Genomic DNA, 24,821 nt, shown 5'->3' with positions numbered 1-24,821 from the left:
TGTGTACCTATCCGGCGGTGTGACGTCTCCTGTCTCCAGAACGTTCCCCGGCGCCGCGCCCAATCAGACAGCCAGCAGGCGGCAGCCAATCCGCAGCAGCTACAGCGAGCGCGTATAACACTAACTGAATAAAGCGTGTTATCGCCCCGCCCCCTCGTACTGAGTGACAGCTGGAGTGGGCGAGGGCTGATTGGTGAGTTCGGCCAACGTGCAGCCAATAGGGAACGTCGCCGGGACTGTATGACAGTTTGCGGGGGTGGGTTCCCCGTGACGTCACAGCGGCTGCCGCTAGTTGCCGGCTTTCGCAGAGTGCAGTAGATAGAATCAGTCAGTCAGTCGCTGAGGAAGCAGCTGCAGCAGCCGTGCGGGCGGCGGACGGGTAAGAGAGCGGCGCTCTGCGCATGCGTGTCCCCTGCTCCCAGTACCCATACTGTATTCCCCAGGTGTGTGTCACACTGTCTCCTCAGGTGCCCTCCTCCCCTGAGTGTGGTCTCCAGGTGCCCTCCTCCCCTGAGTGTGGTCTCCAGGTGCCCTCCTCCCCTGTATAGCGCCCACTGCTGCCCTCCTCCCCTGAGTGTGGTGTCCAGGTGCCCTCCTCCCCTGAGTGTGGTGCCCTCCTCCCCTGAGTGTGGTCTCCTCAGGTGCCCTCCTCCCCTGAGTGTGGTCTCCTCAGGTGCCCTCCTCCCCTGAGTGTGGTCTCCTCAGGTGCCCTCCTCCCCTGAGTGTGGTCTCCAGGTGCCCTCCTCCCCTGTATAGCGCCCACTGCTGCCCTCCTCCCCTGAGTGTGGTGCCCTCCTCCCCTGAGTGTGGTCTCCAGGTGCCCTCCTCCCCTGAGTGTGGTCTCCAGGTGCCCTCCTCCCCTGTATAGCGCCCACTGCTGCCCTCCTCCCCTGAGTGTGGTGTCCAGGTGCCCTCCTCCCCTGAGTGTGGTGCCCTCCTCCCCTGAGTGTGGTCTCCTCAGGTGCCCTCCTCCCCTGAGTGTGGTCTCCTCAGGTGCCCTCCTCCCCTGAGTGTGGTCTCCAGGTGCCCTGTGTAGTGCCCACTGTTGCCCTCCTGTATGGTCTGTTGCAATGCTGTCACTAGAACCCACCCCACTCCTGCCAGACACATGAAACAAGTATCAGGGGGCTTTACCCCATCTCACTTCAGCCAGTTCCAGGGGACTAGTACCAGAGGACCCCCCCCCCCCAACCACCACTCCTGCCAATAATAGAGAACGGGTACCAGAGGGCATCACCCCCTCCTCACTTCTGCCAGTTACAGGGGAATAGTACCATCCCCTTACTCCTGCCTGTCACAGGATACTGTCCATCTTAGATGACGCCCCAACATGATCTGACCACCCCTTTATTGTATATTGCCCCCCTATAGTGTATCGCCTCACACAATGACCAGTCCCATTGCGTTCACCCCCCCATGATATGACCCCTCACATTATCATTATATGATCGCCCTTTTGAAGACCCCCACTATATCGAATCCAGCTCATTGTGTATCACCTCCTACAAAGATCTGCCCCCCCCACGTATCACCCCTTGATCTGTGCCCCCCCTGTTGCTGTACCTACCTCATTGTGTACTACTACCCCGCATCACCATGATCTGTACCCTCCCCTGTGTGCCCCCCACCACCCATCTGTCAGTGCTGCTGCCCCATCCACCCTTACATGTTGGGTGTCATTTTCCCCCTGGGTCTCCATTGCACATCTATATATGCCAGGTGCAGTCTGCCCACTGTTGCTTCTTGTGCCCGTTGGGTGATAATGATAATGCATAGGACGTGTAATGATGTGAGGCGATCGGGTTCTGTGTGGCATAGAGCCCTATCAGCCCCAGGGGTCGCACGGTGTGCCTGGCGTATTCTCCCGTGTTCAGTTCGCTGCTGTGCAGTCTCGGGATACGTAGGGTTAGCAGCCAGCTCTGATGGTGGCACGTGAGTCCTCATTGTGCTTTATGTGTGAATTGGAACAAAGCCTCGGCACAGCTGCAGCTCCCTGTCTGTGGGATCTTTCTGGTGTGCGCCTTGTTTCTTGGCCGTGCTTTTCAGCAGCGTTGTTGCAGCAGCACAGTGGTCACCTCTGCCCTGTGCCTGCTCAGGTGTAACCCCTACATGGGGGCACGCCGCTTGTCTCGCTGCTTCTCCGCTGTGTCCTCACCATGGAGTTCACGCCTGGTAACGTGACCGGGATCTCACCAAGGCAGGAGCTGCTTCATTGATGGAGAATGTGCAACTGCTGCCATGGTGCCCAGCAGGCGGAGCCCATTCCCCGCTCTCTTATTGGGCGTTTCAGTCCGGGGACAGATTGTGAATTTCCCAGAGTACATGGAAAATGTTACACAGCCACCGAGCCCTCTTCTCTGACTTCACCCTTCTAATTACAGATGGAGGAAAGCGGGACAAAGACGGGACGCAGGGGCTGTGGGCGGTGATGTAATGCTCTGGTGCTGCTGGGTTCTGGTTAACCCTGCACGTTCCGGTTTGTGGGCCGTGGCACCCGTTACCTGGCTGTTCCGCCAGCTGTTTTACAGGAGACGTGGCCAGGCAGTCTGTCTTTCCATTCACGCTCCCATCCATCCTGTCTCCCGGTGCCGTCCAGATTGAAGGTGGCATGTGGAACGTGCAAGGGCCAGTGACACCTGACACAAGTGATTGCATTCGTGTGCAGGTCCCTCGGTGTCATACGCTGCGACACGCACAGTCGCTCGGCCCAGGAAGATATACACACAGAGCCTCTTGTACTTCCCGGCATTACAGGCTGGGGGTGAGAGGCTGCTGGGTCCTATATCCAGCCTTGGAATGTACTTCCCTCCCCCCACCTACTAGATTGCAGCCCTGAGAGCTGATGTTTTTCTTATAGGACGTTCATGATGATTCAGAGTTTGGGATCTGGAGCCGCTGGACAGATAGCCACGGGCTACCTAAGCCTGTATCACACTATACTCTTCATATAGCCTACAAGATACCGTATCTGGGCTGCGGCTGGTTGTGGAGGGTGGATTGCACACTGATGTACAGCGGTGACCTCCAGGCTCTTACACCCCAGGTCCTGTACATATTGCCCTGGATTCCGGGGTGACTTGTTAGTCTTCATTAGCACTTTCACCTGTTATCATCTGCTCTAGTCACAAGAGATCAGTGTATTGCCCCCCCCCCCCCCCCCCCCCCCCCCCCAATTTGATCTTTCATTAGCCAGGACCATGGCCAGCGTTACCTTTAGCTCCATAAGTGGGGTGACGCAATGTGATGGTACCCCCTCACCTGCCGGTGCAAGGGGTTGGGGGTCCCCCTTATCCATTGGTGCATCTCTGTCCCAATGGGATCAGTATGATTTGCTGATGGATGGAATGCCGGCTGTCGGAATACCGACAGTGTTATCCCGTCCATCAGAACCCGGACAGCTTCCCAATAAGACCCCTATCCCTCATCTTTTCCCTACCCTAACCCTCCCTTGGGGGTGCCTAACCCTAATCCTCCCAGCTTGGTACCAACCCAACCCTATCCCTCCCTTCCCCGCTGCCTAAACCTAACCTCCCCCTCCAAGTGCCTAACCCACCCTCCCCGGTCCCTAACCTTCCCTTCCCCGCTGCCTAAACCTAACCTTCCCCTCCAAGTGCCTAACCCACCCTCCCCGGTCCCTAACCTTCCCTTCCCCGCTGCCTAAACCTAACCTTTCCCTCTAAGTGCCTAACCCTCCCTCCCTGGTCCCAAACCTTCCCTTCCCCGCTGCCTAAACCAAACCTTCCCCTCTAAGTGCCTAACCCTCCCTCTCTGGTCCCTAACCTTCCCTTCCCCGCTCCCTAAACCTAGTCTTCCCCTCCAAGTGCCTATCCCTCCCTTCCCCGCTGCCTAAACCTAACCTTCCCCTCCAAGTGCCTAACCCTCCCTCCCTGGTCCCTAACCTTCCCTTCTCCGCTGCCTAAACCTAACCTTCCCCTCCAAGTGCCTAACCCTCCCTCCCCGGTCCCTAACCTTCCCTTCCCCGCTGCCTAAACCTAACCTTCCCCTCTAAGTGCCTAACCCTCCCTCCCCGGCCCTTAACCCTAACCTTCCCCTCTAAGTGCCTAACCTTCCCTCCCTGGTCCCTAAAACTAATCTTCCCATCCCTGCTCCCTAGCTCTAAACCCCCCTTCTCCTGCCTAAATCTACACCCCCCCCCCCCCCCCCCCCCATACGGCAGGAGGCCAGCGAGTCCCGCTGTGAGGACGATTGGGATGCTGGCTGTCGGTAATGTATGTAGACACCGGCATTGCGTCCCCCTTTGGGATCCTGGCGTCGGTATATTGACCACCAGGATCCCATCCGTCGGGAAGCTAACTGCTTCTTGTCCCAATACCCGGATCCAGCTGCACCCAGCGGTGCCCAGTGACTGCTTACATAAGGTCTTTAAAACTTATCTGGACAAATAACAACACGCGCCTATAATAATTACCACTGGCACTATCGTCACCTCTTCCCTGCGTCTCTAGAACAATCTGCTGGCCGACTCTCAGGTGTATATATAATGATAGCCTGAAGAAGGGTACAATGGGGCAGCTGTATTAAGCCTGGAGACGTGATAAAGCAGTGATAAGTGCAAGGTGATAATGCACCAGCCAATCAGCTCCTAACTGTCATTTTTCAAACCCGTAATGACTGGTTGGTGCGTTATCACCTTGCACTTATCACTTCACCAGGCTTAATACATCTGCCCCCCTGTCCGTTATTGGCTCCGCTTATCGCAGCGTTCTGGATGAGCGGGTTGCAGCATTTGCATTCACGTTGGCTCGGCGTCAGACAGCTTGTAGTAGGCAGTGCCAGCACATAGACACACATGTGTGACTCACAGCGGGTACCTGTCACTTTCTGCATATAGCAGGATTCTCATCCTTCCGGTTTTCCCTTCTTAGGATATAATCACAGGCGGCAGCCGGCTCGTGCGCTTATTACAGCGATGACTGGGGTGTAAATTATACAGAGACACGCCAGTGTCTATCATTGTTCTGTGGTTAGGAGTCTCTAGTTGTGCATTCAGAACTGGGCTTATGCTGGTGAGGGAATGGCCAGGGCTGTGGTGTGGAAGAAGAGTGACCATTGAGGAGTGTTTGCAATTAGGGTGATGGGTGGGGTGGGGGGCACTGTAAGGCTCTCATTGTCTCTCACACCAGACACTGCACGATTTTCCAGCCGTGTATACGGCGCTTCAAATAAGTCACGCTCCCTGATTCACGGCGCTAATAATAATATGGGTTCTTCGAATGCAGAACATTGGCACGCTGTGATATAAGCGCATTACATAGCGGGCCGCCTGCGACCATTAGGGAGGTGGTGTAAAGCGCTGATGATTTCCCTGACGTGTTATTAATAGCCGCCTAACGAGAGCGTGAGTTAAGTACTGTACAGAACTAGTTTCTCCCAGCCGGCTGACACATGGGAGAGAAATTCCTGGAATTACCCAAGATGCTGGAGCTGGGCTGTCAGCTGCTGGGAGGAGGAGGAGGTGCGCCCAGCTTCCCAGTACTGACAATTTCTTGCCAAATAAGACAATAAAGTGGGTTAATGTGGGGTTATTCCTGCGCTGCGGTTGCCGGGCAGATATAGAGCCTCGGAGTACAGGGTTTCTATTACTACCTGGTACTAATGCTGGAAAGATATGTTATTGGTGGTGACACTACAGCCAGACAGCGCTATCAGCTGCTCATGTCACTGGTCAATTAGAGTTTTCCACCCTCAGGTTACTTTGACTTCTGTGTGGCATGCTGCAACTTTAACGTTGTGTGTGTGTTTTTTTTTTTTTTTTTTATAATCCTGCAGGGTTTAGCAGTGTATAGCTAAGGTAGAGTGGTTCATCTCTGGCCACGGGTGTCTATGAAAGCACCGCAGTATGTTATATAGCCTAAAGGGGCAATCGGCGTATTGCAGAAGTGCCCAGATGTGATGGTGATTCCCGCTGGCATATTGTGCTTGTACTTATTGCAATACATACACCTAGGAATGATATCCTGCCATAGCATCCATTTCCGCTTCATTTATCAGGTGGGATGAACTGATAGAAATATGTCAACATGCAGTGAGCAACCTCTACGTGATTTCTGAGTGAGCAGAACTGTTTGGCAGCAACAACAAAAGAGACAGCGTGCAGCTCACGCACACCTAAATAGTGTGTATGGTGCAGTGATAGTGATATATGCTTCCTGTATCTGGTGCATGTGGGCTGGGGGTTAGTACATAGCATTGGTGCACCCGAAACAAAATGTGCACTGTCAGGTCAGCAGATGACCGTGTGCTCTCTGATTGGTCTTGTCTCAGCTGTAACTGATATCAATGTAATGGCGCAATGGCATCACTGAGGCACTTCTTGCCTCATGCCTCGGATGGCGCTAGACCCTACGGTATTGGGGTAATGAAAGTCTTACTGCCAGGTGCACTTTAAGTTGATATTCAGAAGTGAATGACTGCGATTGTCTCCAGCCGGATACATCTATACAGAAGAATTGCTGTAAGAGGAGGTTTCTCTTTGTGCAATTAGGTTCTACACAGAACGATCTGTGTGATAGCAGCCTATGTTCCCCCGGAGAAAGCATTTCAACAATACAGTACAGCCTCCCACACGCTGCTCCGCTAGAACAGAGTGTCTCCAGCACAAAGACCGGGAGTGCTCTGGAACTGTAACCCCTCCACTCCCTGCCTACAGCGCTGGTGGGTTCCCACATCAGTCTCCCCCCTGCAATCCCAGTCCAGTTACTGGATTAATGATGTGAATATTGTTCTTCCATATGTGACTCTCCTGGGTAAACGAGCTTAGTGCTGCGTAACTTGTAATTTCCACATCTGGAATGAAGATTAACTGGCTGTCTCAAGCACTGAACTTAAAGTGTAATTCATTTGTGATTTATATATATATATATATATATATATATATATATATATATATATATATATATATATATATATATATATATATTTCTCTGACGTCCTAGTGGATGCTGGGAACTCCGTAAGGACCATGGGGAATAGCGGCTCCGCAGGAGACTGGGCACAAAAGTAAAGCTTTAGGACTACCTGGTGTGCACTGGCTCCTCCCCTATGACCCTCCTCCAAGCCTCAGTTAGATTTTTGTGCCCGGCCGAGAAGGGTGCACACTAGGGGCTCTCCTGTGCTGCTTAGTGAAAAGTTTAGTTTAGGTTTTTTATTTTCAGTGAGACCTGCTGGCAACAGGCTCACTGCATCGAGGGACTAAGGGGAGAAGAAGCGAACTCACCTGCGTGCAGAGTGGATTGGGCTTCTTAGGCTACTGGACACCATTAGCTCCAGAGGGACCGAACACAGGCCCAGCCTCGGAGCTCGGTCCCAGAGCCGCGCCGCCGGCCCCCTTACAGAGCCAGAAGCAAGAAGAGGTCCGGAAAATCGGCGGCAGAAGACATCCTGTCTTCACCACGGTAGCGCACAGCACTGCAGCTGTGCGCCATTGCTCCTCAGCACACTTCACACTTCGGTCACTGAGGGTGCAGGGCGCTAGGGGGGGGCGCCCTGAGCAGCAATAAAAACACCTTGGCTGGCGAAAATACATCACATATAGCCCCCAGGGCTATATGGATGAATTTTAACCCCTGCCAGATGCCACAGAAAAACGGGAGAAAAGGCCGCCGAGAAGGGGGCGGAGCCTATCTCCTCAGCACACTGGCGCCATTTTCTCTCACAGCTCCGTTGGAGGGAAGCTCCCTGGCTCTTCCCTGCAGTACTGCACTACAGAAAGGGGTTAAAAAAGAGAGGGGGGCACTAATTAGGCGCAGTATAACAATACAGCAGCTATAAGGGGAAAAACACTTATATAAGGTTATCCCTGTATATATATATATATATATATATATATATATATATATATATATATATATAGCGCTCTGGTGTGTGCTGGCATACTCTCCCTCTGTCTCCCCAAAGGGCTAGTGGGGTCCTGTCCTCTATCAGAGCATTCCCTGTGTGTGTGCTGTGTGTAGGTACGTTGTGTCGACATGTATGAGGAGGAAAATGAGGTGGAGGCGGAGCAATTGCCTGTAACAGAGATGTCACCCCCTAGGGAGTCGACATCTGAGTGGATGAGCTTATGGAAGGAATTATGTGACAGTGTCAGCTCTTTACAAAAGATTGACATGAGACAGCCGGCTACTCAGCCTGTGCCTGTCCAGGTGTCTCAAAAGCCATCAGGGGCTCTAAAACGCCCGTTACCGCAGATGGCAGATACAGACGCCGACACGGATACTGACTCCAGTGTCGACGATTAAGAGACGAATGTGACTTCCAGTTGGGCCACACGTTACATGATTGAGGCTATGGAAAATGTTTTTACACATTTCTGATAATACCAGTACCACTAAAAAGGGTATTATGTTGGGTGAGAACAAACTGCCTGGAGTTTTTCCTGCATCTGAGGAATTAAATGAAGTGTGTGATGATGCGTGGGTTTCCCCCGATAAAAACTGTTAATTCCTAAAAAGTTATTAGCATCATACCCCTTCCCGCCAGAGGATAGGGCACGTTGGGAAACACCCCCTAGGGTGAATAAAGCGCTCACACGCTTGTCTAAACAGGTGGCACTACCGTCCCCGGATACGGCCGCCCTTAAGGAACCTGCTGACAGAAAGCAGTAAAATATCCTAAAATGTATATACACTCACACGGGTGTGATACTGCGACCAGCAATCGCCTCAGCCTGGATGTGCAGTGCTGGGGTGGCTTGGTCGGATTCCCTGACTGACAATATTGATACCCTAGATAGGGACAGTATATTACTGACTATAGAGCATTTAAAAGATGCATTTCTATATATGCGTGATGCACAGAGGGATATTTGCCGACTGGCATCAAGAGTAAGTGCGCTGTCCATTTCTGCCAGAAGAGGGTTATGGACAAGACAGTGGTCAGGTGATGCTGATTCCAAAAGGCATATGGAAGTATCGCCTTATAAAAGGGAGGAGTTATTTGGGGTAGGTCTAACAGACCTGGTGGCCACGGCAACGGCTGGAAAATCCAAATTTTTACCCCAGGTAGCCTCTCAACATAAGAAGACGCCGTATTATCAGGCGCAGTCCTTTGGGCCCCATAAGGGCAAGCGGGCAAAAGGCTCCTCATTTCTGCCCCGTGGCAGAGGGAGAGGAAAAAGGCTGCAGCAAACAGCCAGTTCCCAGGAACAGAAGCCCTCTCCCGTTTTCTGCCAAGTCCTCAGCATGACGCTGGGGCTTTACAAGCGGACTCAGGCACGGTGGGGGCCCGTCTCAAAAAATTTCAGCGTGCAGTGGGCTCACTCACAGGGGACCCCTGGATCCTTCAGGTGGTATCTCAGGGGTACAAATTGGAATTCGAGACGTCTCCCCTTCGCCGTTTTCCTAAAGTCTGCTTTACCGACGTCTCCCTCCGACAGGGAGGCGGTATGGGAAGCCATTCACAAGCTGTATTCCCAGCAGGTGATAATCAAGGTACCCCTCCTACAACAGGGAAAGGGGTATTATTCCACGCTGTTTGTGGTACCGAAGCCGGATGGCTCGGTGAGACCTAATTTAAATCTGAAATCCTTGAACAATTACATACAAAGGTTCAAATTCAAGATGGAGTCACTCAGAGCGGTGATGGCAAACCTGGAAGAAGGGGATTATATGGTGTCTCTGGACATCAAGGATGCTTATCTCCATGTCCCAATTTACCCTTCTCACCAAGGGTACCTCAGGTTTGTGGTACAGAACTGTCACTATCAGTTTCAGACGCTGCCGTTTGGTTTGTCCACGGCACCCCGGGTCTTTACCAAAGTAATGGCCGAAATGATGATACTCCTTCGAAGGAAGGGAGTTTTAATTATCCCTTACTTGGACGATCTCCGGATAAGGGCAAGATCCAGGGAACGGTTGGTAGTCGGGGTAGCACTATCTTAAGTAGTGTTGCGGCAGCACGGTTGGATTCTTAATATTCCAAAATCGCAGCTGATCCCGACGACACGTCTTCTATTCCTAAGGATGATCCTGGACACAGTCCAGAAAAAGGTGTTTCTCCAGGAGGAGAAAGCCAGGGAGTTATCCGAACTAGTCAGAAACCTCCTAAAACCAGGCCAAGTGTCAGTGCAGCAGTGCACAAGGGTCCTGGGAAAAATGGTGGCTTCCTACGAAGCAATTCCATTCGGCAGATTCCACGCAAGAACTTTCCAGTGGGACCTGCTGGAAAAGTGGTCCGGATCGCATCTTCAGATGCATCAGCGGATAACCCTGTCACCAAAGACAAGGGTGTCTCTCCTGTGGTGGTTGCAGAGTGCTCATCTTCTAGAGGGCGCAGATTCGGCATTCAGGACTGGGTCCTGGTGACCACGGATGCCAGCCTGCGAGGCTGGGGAGCAGTCACACAGGGAAGAAATTTCCAGGGCTTGTGGTCAAGCCTGGAGACATCACTTCACATAAATATCTTGGAGCTAAGGGCCATTTACAATGCCCTAAGCCAAGCAAGACCTCTACTTCAAGGTCAGCCGGTGCTGATCCAGTCGGACAACATCACGGCAGTCGCCCACGTAGAGAAGCTGCAAAGATTTTTCGCTGGGCAGAAAATCATGTGATAGCATTGTCAGCAGTGTTCATTCCGGGAGTGGACAACTGGGAAACAGACTTCCTCAGCAGAAGTCTTCCACATGATTGTAAACCGTTGGGAAAAACCAAAGGTGGACATGATGGCGTCCCGCCTAAACAAAAAATTGGACAGGTATTGCGCCAGGTCAAGGGACCCTCAGGCAATAGCTGTGGACGCTCTGGTAACACCGTGGGTGTACCAGTCAGTGTATGGGTTCCCTCCTCTTCCTCTCTTACCAAAAGTATTGAGAATTATAAGACGGAGGGGAGTAAGAACTATACTCGTGGCTCCGGATTGGCCAAGAAGGACTTGGTACCCGGAACTTCAAGAGATACTCACGGAGGACCCGTGGCCTCTACCTCTAAGAAGGGACCTGCTCCATCAAGGACCCTATCTATTCCAAGACTTACCGCGGCTGCGTTTGACGGCAGGGCGGTTGAACGCCGGATCCTGAAGGAAAAAGGCATTCCGGATGAAGTCATCCCTACCCTGATCAAAGCCAGGAAGGATGTAACCGCAAAGCATTATCACCGCATTAGGCGAAAATATGTTGCGTGGTGCGAGGCCAGTAAGGCCCCGATGGAGGAATTTCAACTAGGTCGATTCCTGCATTTCCTGCAAACAGGAGTGTCTATGGGCCTAAAATTGGGGTCCATTAAGGTTCAAATTTCGGCCCTGTCAATTTTCTTCCAGAAAGAACTAGCTTCAGTTCCTGAAGTTCAGATGTTTGTAAAAGGGGTACTGCATATACAGCCTCCTTTTGTGCCTCCAGTGGCACCTTGGGATCTCAATGTAGTTTTGGGGTTCCTAAAGTCACAATGGTTTGAACCACTTGAATCTGTGGAGTTAAAATATCTCACATGGAAAGTGGTCATGCTGTTGGCCCTGGCCTAGGCCAGGCGCGTGTCAGAATTGGCGGCTTTATCCTGTAAAAGCCCTTATCTGATCTTCCATTCAGACAGGGCGGAATTGAGGACTCGTCCTCATTTTCTCCCTAAGGTGGTTTCAGCGTTTCATCTGGACCAACCTATTGTGGTACCTGCGGCTACTAGTGACTTGGAGGACTCCAAGTTGTTGGACATAGTCAGGGCCCTGAAAATATGTTTCCAGGACGGCTGGAGTCAGAAAATCTGACTCGCTGTTTATCCTGTATGCACCCAACAAGCTGGGTGCTCCTGCTTCTAAGCAGACTATTGCTCGTTGGATTTGTAATACAATTCAGCTTGCACATTCTGTGGCAGGCCTGCCACAGCCAAAATCTGTAAAAGCCCATTCCACAAGGAAGGTGGGCTCATCTTGGGCGGCTGCCCGAGGGGTCTCGGCTTTACAACTTTGCCGAGCAGCTACTTGGTCGGGGGCAAACACGTTTGCTAAATTCTACAAGTTTGATACCCTGGCTGAGGAGGACCTGGAGTTCTCTCATTCGGTGCTGCAGAGTCATCCGCACTCTCCCGCCCGTTTGGGAGCTTTGGTATAATCCCCATGGTCCTTACGGAGTTCCCAGCATCCACTAGGACGTCAGAGAAAATAAGATTTTACTCACCGGTAAATCTATTTCTCGTAGTCCGTAGTGGATGCTGGGCGCCCATCCCAAGTGCGGATTGTCTGCAATACTTGTACATAGTTATTGTTAACTAAATCGGGTTATTGTTGTTGTGAGCCATCTATCCAGAGGCTCCTCTGTTATCATGCTGTTAACTGGGTTCAGATCACAGGTTGTACGGTGTGATTGGTGTGGCTGGTATGAGTCTTACCCGGGATTCATAAATCCTTCCTTATTGTGTACGCTCGTCCGGGCACAGTATCCTAACTGAGGCTTGGAGGAGGGTCATAGGGGGAGGAGCCAGTGCACACCAGGTAGTCCTAAAGCTTTAATTTTGTGCCCAGTCTCCTACGGAGCCGCTATTCCCCATGGTCCTTACGGAGTTCCCAGCATCCACTACGGACTACGAGAAATAGAATTATCGGTAAGTAAATTCTTAATATATATATATATATATATAATGCACTGCATGTGCCCCGGAACTGAGCGCACACAACTACAGCCAGTGCAGAGTCGTATACACTCTGCACCCGCACTTGCCACTGTAAAGTCGCTACACTGGGTATTACCGGGGTGAACTCTGATAGTTCTGTGTGGGCGCTTCAACAGAACCGCGTGGTGTACAGTGTTGTACGTAGGTGTAAATATGCCAGTTTCCAGGTGACTCCTCTCCATCTAGTATAGAGTAGGGTACAGTATGGAATCCGTACTGATGATTACGAGTGGCAAACCAACAATGCAGATAGTGGACGGGCACACCGTCTGCATACGTGCGAATATACGCATTTCCTGAGCACGCAGTTTGGGCGCTACGTAGGTCACAGTTACTTCCATCTCTGTGCCCGGCTCCCCGTACAGAGCCTCCTGTGTGCATCACATGAACAGAAAGTCTCTTGGCTACGACTGTGTGCTGGGGACTTGAGTTTAGTGGCTTCAAATTTAAAGGCCCTCTAACCTCAAATTATATCCTAGTGGCAGACGCAGGGAAGCGTATAGTGAGGGCGGCATATTTTAATTTTACAGGCAAAATTTTATACATGTATAGCTGCAGTAGCTGTAGCGATACATCACGTCTAAAACTTTGCTCTTCAAACTTTAAAAATGCCCCCCCCCCCCCCCTCACTGATTAGGTGCTGGGTGCTAGAATGAGCACTATGTATATACTGTTCAATCTATGGGGGGGGGGACATAATGCTGCTGCACACTCATCGGGCACTTATGGTAGGGCCAACGTCACAGGTTTTCCCCGTACCTTTATGGTGTGTAAGGGAAAACCTGTGATGACGTCAGGATGCGATGTATCACGCGGGTGTCGGGAATTGTATCTCACCCTATGATGTATGAACTCTGGGACTCTTCCGTCTCTCTGACGGGCATTGTATCTGACCGCGTATGCCAGCATGACGCTTCTAGAAGCCACGTAAGCTCTTGCAGCGAGACCAGCCACTTCTATCATGTAGAAGGGAGAGGCGAAGGACGAATTCTGTGAATTCGGATACGTGTGGTGGGTGAGACTGTCCATAAGTATAACACTGAGGGGCCCATTTCTCATTGTATATTTGTGGCTTAATCCCCGAAAAATCAGGGGTGAACCGCAAATATGAAGTATTCCCTGAATGTATCACAGGGGCCGCAGCAGATAGGCTTCTATGGGGGATGCCATGCTGCCAGATTTACCCATTTTGGCATTGTCCCCCGCAGCTACTTATAGGCTACACATCACGGATAATGTCCCGGCCGCTGTGTGTGCACAGGAGGCCCGGGCAGCTGGGATGGTGTGGGAATACCGACAGCGGCATCCTGACGCACAGGATCCCGATACCTGGTGGGCAAGTAGTGTGACCCTAACTCTTCCTTCCCGCAGCCTGACCCTAACCTTCCGTGGTGGTGATCCCCCCCCCCCCTTCCCCTCCTCTTAGTGCTTTAACCTAACCCTTGCTCCCGGCAACCAAACGCTCCTCCCTTCTTGGTGCCTAAACCTAGCGATTCCGGCGCCAGCATTGTGATCCATGTTGGGATCTCGGCGTCTGTTTTCTGACCAGCGTCTGGTTTTCGGCGTTGGTATTCCGACTGCCGGCATCCAAAATGTTGGAATGCTGCCCCAGCGGAGAATGATAAACGGCCCCTATGTTGGAATGCTGCCCCAGCGGTGAATGATAAACGGCCCCTATGTTGGAACGCTGCCCCAGCGGTGAATGATAAACGGCCCCTATGTTGGAATGCTGCCCCAGTGGTGAATGATAAACGGCCCCTATGTTGGAATGCTGCCCCAGTGGTGAATGATAAACGGCCCCTATGTTGGAACGCCGCCCCAGCGGTGAATAAACGGCCCCTGTGTTGGAACGCTGACCCAGCGGTGAATGATAAACTGCCCCTATGTTGGAATGCTGCCCCAGCGGTGAATGATAAACGGCCCCTATGTTGGAACGCTGCCCCAGCGGTGAATAAACGGCCCCTGTGTTGGAACGCTGCCCCAGCGGTGAAATTATAAACGGCCCCTGTGTTGGAACGCTGCCCCAGCGGTGAAATTATAAACGGCCCCTATGTTGGAACGCTGCCCCAGCGGTGAATGATAAACGGCCCCTATGTTGGAACGCTGCCCCAGCGGTGAATGATAAACGGCCCCTATGTTGGAACGCTGCCCCAGCGGTGAATAATAAACGGCCCCTATGTTGGAACGCTGCCCCAGCGGTGAATGTTAAGCGGCCCCTATGTTGGAACGCTGCCCCAGCGGTGAAATTATAAACTGCCCCTATGTTGGAACGCTGCCCCAGAGGTGAATGATAAACGGCCCCTATGTTGGACGCTGCCCCAGCGGTGAATGATAAACGGCCCCTATGTTGGAACGCTGCCCCAGTGGTGAATGATAAACGGCCCCTGTGTTGGAACGCTGCCCCAGCGGTGAATGATAAACGCCCCCTGTGTTGGAACGCTGCCCAGCGGTGAAATTATAAACGGCCCCTATGTTGGAACGCTGCCCCAGCGTTGAGTGATAAGTGGCCCCTATGTTGGAACGCTGCCCCAGCGGTGAATGTTAAGCGGCCCCTATGTTGGAACGCTGCCCCAGCGGTGAAATTATAAACTGCCCCTATGTTGGAACGCTGCCCCAGAGGTGAATGATAAACGGCCCCTATGTTGGACGCTGCCCCAGCGGTGAATGATAAGCGGCCCCTATGTTGGAACGCTGCCCCAGAGGTGAATGATAAACGGCCCCTATGTTGGAACGCTGCCCCAGCGGTGAATGTTAAGCGGCCCCTATGTTGGAACGCTGCCCCAGCGGTGAAATTATAAACTGCCCCTATGTTGGAACGCTGCCCCAGCGGTGAATGATAAGCGGCCCCTATGTTGGAACGCTGCCCCAGCGGTGAAATGATCATGCTTGCATTCTCTTGTCTGTATCTACTTGAATTAGCAGATGACTTATTCCCAAGTCTTTGTACATCCAGTGACTCACCGGACAAACCTCTGAGAGTATTGATTGGAGCTGCCATCTATACAGTGTGTGGGTAGCGGGAGGCAGCTGGGTCAGACTAGAATCCTCATATGCAGACCCCCAGGAATCAGGACCACTATGGGGAGACCCTGCACTAGGACTATTATTTCCGTCCTGGGTCTCGCCGGGGGGGGGGGGGGGGGGGATGCTCCATCCCCATCAATACAGCGATACTGGAACCTGCATATTATTTGGTGAGGTCAGACATTCTGTTGTAGAACTATAAGTCCCAGCTTGTGCTGTCTGGCAAGGTGTCTGAGGGAAGGGAGGCCTCTGGCAGCATCATTATGAGGGAATGATGCTGCCAGAAGTAATGCACATTAGGAGGTAATTGTGATCCTTACAGCAGATGCACCATAGCGGCTTTATAACTGGATAATTAAAGCTAACGGAGCGTGAACAGGCATTGAGTGATCATTCATTAATGGGATGTGCGGAACGTTCTCATCGCTGCGCGCTCCGCAGGAGAAAGCGTTTGTATTTGCTGCCAGCCTGAGACTTAAGGCGTACCGGTGACTTTTACTTGCATCAGACGCATTTGTAGTTTTTATATGTCCTCTGCTAGACGGTGACACTGTGCTGGGACTTGTAGTGCACCAGAGCTGTAGAACTTCAGCTGATAAGCGGAAAACTAACATATCTATATGTGGCCAGCTTTCTTACCGCACTGAACGCAGTTTGTGACACCTGAGCCTGTTACAGAAAGAATCATCAAGATCAGGCCTGGCCAACCTGTGGCTCTCCAGCTGTTGTGAAACTACAAGTCCCAGCATGCTTTGCCAGCTGGTCAGGGGGAGGGGTATGCTGGGACCTGTAGTTTCACAACAGCTGGAGAGACACAGGTTGGTCAGGCCTGATTTAGATAATAATGTGTTTGGTACGGCAGACCCTAACACAGTGGTTTTCCGTTGTCATGTGACAGCTAGGTGGCGCTGTGTTGTCAGTAAGGAAGGTCATTGCGTTTCCTCCTTGGCAGAACTAGTCTCACTGATTTGTTGTGCGCAATTGGAGAAAACCGGTTCTGCCAAGTGTTTTATTCAACATCTATAGAAAATGAGGGAGGATATATCTTCTATTACTATTTATAAATGTAGCATCGTCCGAACATAATCCCAATGTGCACAATCTCAGATAACATGGCCACTTCTATGGATTGGGCGCTTGCTGGGGCCTCACGTCTGCGCGGCCGCCCTGCAGAACGTTCTCGCTGCTCTCTCCGGGACACTGGTCTCCACTAGTTCAGCCGTACAGGCCTATAGAATTGTTTTACATATAGGACATTGGTGTCATTAGTGCTGGATAGTGCGATTGGTTTCACTGTAACAAATGAGTATTTTATCCTAATCTGCAGCTGTTCCCAAAATCCCCTGAGCTGTTCCCAGCCCAAATCCCCTGCTTCCGGTGCTTTCTGTTACCATTCATAAGTGTAAACTGTGTCCTTGATGTATCCTCTTACCCTGTGTTTTATATTTCATGACATATCGTGAATTTAAGATTTTCTTTAAAAAAAAAAAAAAAAAAATTCTTTTTTTTCCCCCTCCATCCATGATGCATCATAAACGTATATTCACTCCCTTACGTGGGACCGTGTATACCCTCTCCTCACCCTGGTTCATGTTCCCCATGTTCAGCAGTCATCTCCATCTGTCTCGGAGTTCTTTTCAAACCCATCTGAGGCTAAACTACATGATTTTCTCAAGTATTAGTGAATGACAGATTTACCCTACGGAGCGTTATCATCCAGTATTATTCTACGCCGGAAACTCGAGTAGACAGACCGACCTCTGCGCAGGTTGTTGGGGGAAAGTTTAGGGTTACAGTAACTCTAGGGAGAAAGGCAGGGGTTCTATAACACAATCGGTCTTGAGGAGATGGCGACCCACAGACATCACATGTCATTGTATGTTCTGCCCCTCTTGAGACTTTACTTCCCACTTGAAGAGTGACTGTGTTCATCGGTCCTGCAATTCTCAGGAGTAACCCCTAATCTGAGATTGGGACATAGCTGTTACATTCCATAGCAACATCTGTATCCACGGGAACAGTCTGCGTTACCATGGTTATGGATGTTGCTACAGAGGTTGCAAAACAGACATGTCAGAGTCTTTAACTGGTCATTTCTTGCAGCAGTCTTATTTCTGGTACCATCTGGCACATTTCAGTTTAGTAAGGCAGAATCATTCTTTATCGTGATTTAAGAAGGCTTCCATCATCTTCATTCATCTCTCCATCTGTTACATTCTTCCCGTTTCCTGTTTTTGGTTCTCATTTGATGGATCATTCAGTTTTTCTTTTTAAATGACATGATCTTTGTGTCTGGGCTGCCTCCAAAACTGTGTTTCCTTCTACTAGATGTCTGGCTAAACCCTAGGAGGAAGCCTGGAACCCCACAACCCCCGTGGGAACGCCGAGCCCCACGCCCGCCGAGCCTGCTGGCTGCATCATGTTTAAGTGTGAACACAGGCAAAAAGTTGGCAACGATTTTTTTATCAAGTCTATCGGGGATGGCACACAAGAGAAGCGCAGGACCACGTTTTTTAGAGTGGGCATTACCTTGGGAATTCTGTCCGCTCATTTCGGGGGTAGGTACTGTGTATGTGGTAGGGTTCTGGGTCATTGTGCATGCTCAGCTTTCTCTGTGACTCTGTATTCATCACTATGTCGGAGAGAAAATAGAAGTCAAACTATGGAACCTCTACTAAGGAGCTGAGCAGTTAATTAGCTGGATTAAAAAGTAGATTAGACGCCTTTCTTAGAAGCGACATCATATCTAGCTATAACAAATAGGTGACTGCACTGGGGAGATTGGTCCAGGGGATCCATGTGATTGCTGTTCGGTAGACGGAAAGGGATTTTATTTTTTCCCAGTGATATCTGTTTCACTGGGGTCTTACTCTACCTTCTTCTAGATCACCATTACTAAAACATATAAGCATACATTTATAAGACTCTTATATTTCTCTAACCTTGATTATTATGTAACTAATTGTCTGTGTACAATTTCATACCAAAGAGAGAACCACTTTATACTTTTTACTATGAATAAGAGTCCGGTTTGAAGTTCCTGACCACGTTTGTGTGATTGGGCAGTCTTATGCCATGCATGGGTGCGATGACCTCACGAGTACAATCGGAATAGCCTGTTTGCGGTGGAATTGGTGGGAGATCTCAATGCTCGGCAATCAGAATGGCTAATATAGGAATAATAAAGCTAAGACTTGCAGATCCAGTCTGTCGTTCCTCTGCAGGCTAACCGCGTTACATTGCTTTCTGTTTATAATGGTTTGCTACCAAGCTTATGAACTGTGTATATGACTCCGGGACTGCGAGTATATCACCAATATATGGGATACTGGGCGTCTCTCATCCCAGTACGGTACCGCTTCCAGGCAAACGGGTTCTCAGTAATAGAACAGTGGTGATATGTAGAGTTTTCATCTGTGTACAACATCTGATCGTTCTAACGATTGCAAAGCCTTCTATATATAGGAATGACGGCACTGACGGAAACTTGGCAGTGACCGCTGTCACGTGGCAATTGCTTGTGTTGACAACAGTTTGCTAGAAGAGGTGTGTTGGACTGTCGTCAAAAATATCTGTGCAACTCCGCACATGCGTCCTTATTGGACGTCACTGATGTGTTTGCGTACACAAGCGTTTAATCCCTCACATCGGCGTCCACTCTGATGGAGAATCTGCACCTAGGACAGTGCGAGCGACGGTGATACACCAAACACCATTGCAGCACCTAAAGCCTCATCTCAGTCCTTGTGCGGCTGTACACAAGGGACGGCTTGTAGCGCCACTAGCGTTATGTCAGAGGCGTGCAGGTGCCAAAAGATGCAGACACGGTCGCTGCAGCGTGCAACGCGGATTCAGGCCCTAGGAGGAAGAGGGGGCTGCGCTGTGGAATGCATAGGCTGGAGAGTGGGGTGATGGGCTTTGTAATAAACAGGTGGGTTTTAAGGGCACATGTAAAATTTGCAGGGCTGGCTGCCAGCCTGATGGCACCTGGGAGGGCATTCCAGACTGGGAACGGCACAGGAGGAAAGCTGAAGGTGGGAGTTGGAAAAGGTTATGGCTGATGAGGTGTCCCTGGCAGGGGAGGGAGTGCGGGCGGAGGTGTAGGGAGCAGAAGAGGGCTTTGTAGGTGGGTGAGAGGAGTCTGACGCTTACTATCTAGTATTGATGGATGAGATTTGGGGAGAGATGACTTATTCAGGGTCCGCATTAACCATTTCAGTGATGGTCCGTATTCAGTGCTGGGATTTGCTCCCCCCCCCCCCCTCCCCCACTCCGCACAGTGTCGTCTGCCTGCTCTTCCTTCCCATAATCCAGAGTTTCACAGACTCCGCCACTACAGTCCAAGCTTTTAAGGACATCCGTGCTTTAACACAGGTGCCTTAATTAGTACCTCAGTCAATTTGATTTATCCATCTGGACTCAAGAATGGATATCCATAAAACCTGGAATGTAAAGGCAGAGTCTGGGAAACTGTCATAGTCTCAGACTTGCTTCAGAAAGTGAAATCCTTTCACCGGGATTTGGGGATATTAACCCTTTATTCTCATATTATCCGATCTAGTACAAATATATGAAAATGTAAGTGACGAACACGTAAGACATTACATAAATATCGCTGGCTTTATAATGAAAGGGTAGCGAGGCACCCTGACGTTAGTGTATCTGGGGCCGCGGATTGCCTTGAAAGAGGGGAAAAAAGGCGCATTAAATTCTGCAGCAAAATCTGAGAAAATCTGCGGTTTTTGCAAAACTGATAAATCAGAATCCGCTTTATTGGCCAGGTATACTTGCGTATACTAGGAACTTGTCTTCGGTTTGCTATACTATTCCAGTTCATAAAATAAACCCCTTGTGCTAGATGCCCGACTTTGTGTAGTTCTGTGATACGGACCACATTGCATCAGTGTTATTCTGCGTGAACACAACCCCTGGCAGACGGCTCCCCCATACAGGTGTGTAAACGTACGCTGTAACAAATGAGAAAACGATTGTGTTTAGGGTGACGTAGCATCAGTGCGTCTTATCCAGTGCATAATAGCTTTCCAGTGTGTAATGTCTCAGCTACTGGTGGTTGGGAACCGGGGATGACCTCTCACTGTTTCTCTCTAGGGGCGAGGATTCTTGATCAGAAGCCTCAAACGTTGGACATGGGGAAGGATTACTACAAGATTTTGGGCATCCCTTCCGGGGCGAATGAGGATGAGATTAAGAAGGCCTATCGCAAGATGGCTCTCAAATACCACCCAGATAAGAACAAGGACTCCAACGCCGAGGACAAGTTCAAGGAGATTGCAGAAGCCTATGACGTCCTGAGCGACCCCAAGAAGCGAGTGGTGTACGACCAGTATGGAGAGGAAGGTAAGGGCGGCAGCTGGCAATTGCACCGCACGTTGTTCGTTCTCGCCATGTGATGTCATTAGGAATGAGCGCCTATTATATGGTGACAGCGGCATAATTCTTTCCAGAATATAGATGAGCCAGCCCATCCTGTTATCTGTGTGACATGAATAACAAGCTGTGACCATGTGTATTGCAGTGTCTAAAGGCCGATGTGAGAGATGTGTGCTGAGCGTGCGGGGGGAGCGCTCACTTCACCCAGCGGGTGAAGTGTGCGACCCGCTAGATTGGCCTGCATGCAGGCCAATGTAGCAGCAGCGATAACGCATCGCTATCGCTGTAGGGGCTACACACGGAGCGATAATGCTTAAATTCTAAGCAATCTAGTCAGATTGCTTAGAATATCGCTCCGTGAGTACCCCCCTTAAGGGGTCTATTTACTAAGCCTTGGAAGGAGATAAAGTGCCAGCCAACCAGCTTCTAACGGTCATTTCTCTATCGTCCTAAGTGGATGCTGGGGTTCCTGAAAGGACCATGGGGAATAGCGGCTCCGCAGGAGACAGGGCACAAAAAAGTAAAGCTTTACTAGGTCAGGTGGTGTGCACTGGCTCCTCCCCCTATGACCCTCCTCCAGACTCCAGTTAGATTTTGTGCCCGAACGAGAAGGGTGCAATCTAGGTGGCTCTCCTAAAGAGCTGCTTAGAGAAAGTTTAGTTTAGGTTTTTTTCTTTACAGTGAGTCCTGCTGGCAACAGGATCACTGCAACGTGGGACTTAGGGGGAAAGTAGTAAACTCACCTGCATGCAGAGTGGATTTGCTGCTTGGCTACTGGACACCATTAGCTCCAGAGGGATCGAACACAGGCCCAGCCGTGGAGTCCGGTCCCGGAGCCGCGCCGCCGACCCCCTTGCAGATGCTGAAGCGTGAAGAGGTCCGGAAACCGGCGGCTGAAGACTCCTCAGTCTTCATAAGGTAGCGCACAGCACTGCAGCTGTGCGCCATTTTCCTCTCAGCACACTTCACTGGGCAGTCACTGAGGGTGCAGAGCGCTGGGGGGGGGCGCTCTGAGAGGCAAATATAAACCTTATACAAGGCTAAAAATACCTCACATATAGCCCATAGGGGCTATATGGAGATATTTAACCCCTGCCTGACTGGAAAAATAGCGGGAGAAGAACCCGCCGAAAAAGGGGCGGGGCCTATCTCCTCAGCACACGGCGCCATTTTCTGTCACAGCTCCGCTGGTCAGAACGGCTCCCAGGTCTCTCCCCTGCACTGCACTACAGAAACAGGGTAAAACAGAGAGGGGGGGCACATTAATGGCTATATATATATATATATTAAAGCAGCTATAAGGGAGCACTTAATATAAGGATATCCCTTGTATATATAGCGCTTTGTGGTGTGTGCTGGCAGACTCTCCCTCTGTCTCCCCAAAAGGGCTAGTGGGTCCTGTCTTCATTAGAGCATTCCCTGTGAGTTTGCGGTGTGTGTCGGTACGTGGTGTCGACATGTATGAGGACGATATTGGTGTGGAGGCGGAGCAATTGCCAAATATGCAGATGTCACCCCCCAGGGGGTCGACACCAGAATGGATGCCTTTATTTGTGGAATTACGTGATGGTTTATCTTCCCTTAAACAGTCAGTTGAGGACATGAGGCGGCCGGACAATCAATTAATGCCTGTCCAGGCGCCTCAAACACCGTCAGGGGCTGTAAAACGCCCTTTGCCTCAGTCGGTCGACACAGACCCAGACACGGGCACTGATTCCAGTGACGACGGTAGAAATTCAAACGTATTTTCCAGTAGGGCCACACGTTATATGATTTTGGCAATGAAGGAGACGTTACATTTAGCTGATACTACAGATACCGTAAAACAGGGTATTATGTATGGTGTGAAAAAACTACAAACAGTTTTTCCTGAATCAGAAGAATTAAATGACGTGTGTGATGAAGCGTGGGTTGCTCCTGATAAAAAGTTGATAATTTCAAAAAAGTTATTGGCATTATACCCTTTCCCGCCAGAGGTTAGGGCGCGCTGGGAAACACCCCCTAAGGTGGACAAGGCGCTCACACGCTTATCCAAACAAGTGGCGTTACCCTCTCCTGAGACGGCCGCACTTAAGGATCCATCAGATAGAAAGATGGAAGTTATTCAAAAGAATATATACACACATGCAGGTGTTATACTACGACCAGCTATAGCAACTGCCTGGATGTGCAGTGCTGGAGTAGTTTGGTCAGAATCCCTGATTGAAAATATTGATACCCTAGATAGGGACAATGTTTTACTGTCGTTAGAACAAATAAAGGATGCATTTATCTATATGCGTGATGCACAGAGGGATATTTGCACACTGGCATCTCGGGTGAGTGCTATGTCCATTTCAGCCAGAAGAGCCTTATGGACACGACAGTGGACAGGCGATGCGGATTCAAAACGTCACATGGAGGTTTTGCCGTATAAAGGGGAGGAGTTATTTGGAGTTGGTCTATCAGACTTGGTGGCCACGGCTACTGCCGGGAAATCCACTTTTTTACCTCAAGTCACTCCCCAACAGAGAAAGGCACCGACCTTTCAACCGCAGCCTTTTCTCTCCTACAAAAATAAGAGAGCAAAGGGCTTGTCGTACCTGCCACGAGGCAGAGGAAGAGGGAAGAGACACCAACAGGCAGCTCCTTCCCAGGAACAGAAGCCCTCCCCGGCTCCTGCAAAAACCTCAGCATGACGCTGGGGCCTCTCAAGCGGACTCGGGGACAGTGGGGGGCCGTCTCAAAAATTACAGCGCGCAGTGGGCTCACTCGCAGGTAGACCCCTGGATCCTGCAGATAATATCTCAGGGGTACAGGTTGGAATTAGAGACGGATCCTCCTCATCGTTTCCTGAAGTCTGCCTTACCAACCGTCTCTTCCGAAAGGGAGAGGGTGTTGGAAGCCATTCACAAGCTGTACGCTCAGCAGGTGATAGTCAAAGTACCCCTATTACAACAAGGAAAGGGGTATTATTCCACTCTATTTGTGGTACCGAAGCCGGATGGCTCGGTAAGGCCTATTCTAAATCTGAAGTCCTTGAACCTCTACATAAAAAAGTTCAAGTTCAAGATGGAGTCACTCAGAGCAGTGATAGCGAACCTGGAAGAAGGGGACTTTATGGTATCCTTGGACATCAAGGATGCGTATCTACACGTTCCGATTTACCCCGCACACCAAGGGTACCTCAGGTTCATTGTTCAAAACTGTCACTATCAGTTTCAGACGCTGCCGTTCGGATTGTCCACGGCGCCTCGGGTCTTTACCAAGGTAATGGCCGAGATGATGATTCTTCTTCGAAGAAAAGGCGTATTAGTTATCCCATACTTGGACGATCTCCTAATAAGGGCAAGGTCCAGAGAACAGCTGGAGACAGCTTTAGCACTATCTCAAGAGGTGCTAAGACAACACGGGTGGATTCTGAATATTCCAAAATCCCATTTAATCCCGACAACTCGTCTGCTGTTCCTAGGAATGATTCTGGACACGGTTCAGAAAAAGGTTTTCCTTCCAGAGGAAAAAGCCAAGGAGTTATCCGATCTGGTCAGGAACCTCCTAAAACCAGGAAAAGTGTCAGTACATCAATGCACAAGAGTCCTGGGAAAAATGGTGGCTTCTTACGAAGCAATTCCATTCGGCAGATTCCATGCAAGAATATTCCAAAGGGATCTGTTGGACAAATGGTCAGGGTCGCATCTGCAGATGCACCTGCGAATAACCCTGTCACCAAAGACAAGGGTGTCACTTCTGTGGTGGTTGCAGAAGGCTCACCTATTAGAAGGCCGCAGATTCGGCATTCAGGATTGGATCCTG

General features: G+C 50.5%; 1 protein-coding gene across 2 annotated transcripts in view; it reads left to right on the top strand.

Annotated features, from left to right (window-relative positions):
* The first annotated feature begins 259 nt into the window (after positions 1-259).
* DNAJB5 (DnaJ heat shock protein family (Hsp40) member B5) overlaps positions 260-24,821 on the top strand; it is a 43,094-nt gene continuing 18,532 nt past the window's right edge. Inside the window, exons 1-3 of one of the 2 annotated variants that reach the window (XM_063957556.1) lie at positions 260-379; positions 17,967-18,196; positions 20,748-20,996. In XM_063957556.1, coding sequence (XP_063813626.1) covers positions 18,058-18,196; positions 20,748-20,996 — 388 coding nt within the window. In that variant the 5' untranslated portion in view covers positions 260-379; positions 17,967-18,057. The remainder of the gene's footprint in view (positions 380-17,966; positions 18,197-20,747; positions 20,997-24,821) is intronic. The other variant, XM_063957557.1, reaches the window with a different exon arrangement.

This window comes from Pseudophryne corroboree, chromosome 1 (assembly GCF_028390025.1).
Source record: "Pseudophryne corroboree isolate aPseCor3 chromosome 1, aPseCor3.hap2, whole genome shotgun sequence".
Classification (NCBI taxonomy): domain Eukaryota; kingdom Metazoa; phylum Chordata; class Amphibia; order Anura; family Myobatrachidae; genus Pseudophryne; species Pseudophryne corroboree.
Note: the sequence above shows the minus strand (reverse complement) of the source record. Positions and strands in the feature narration are given on the sequence as shown.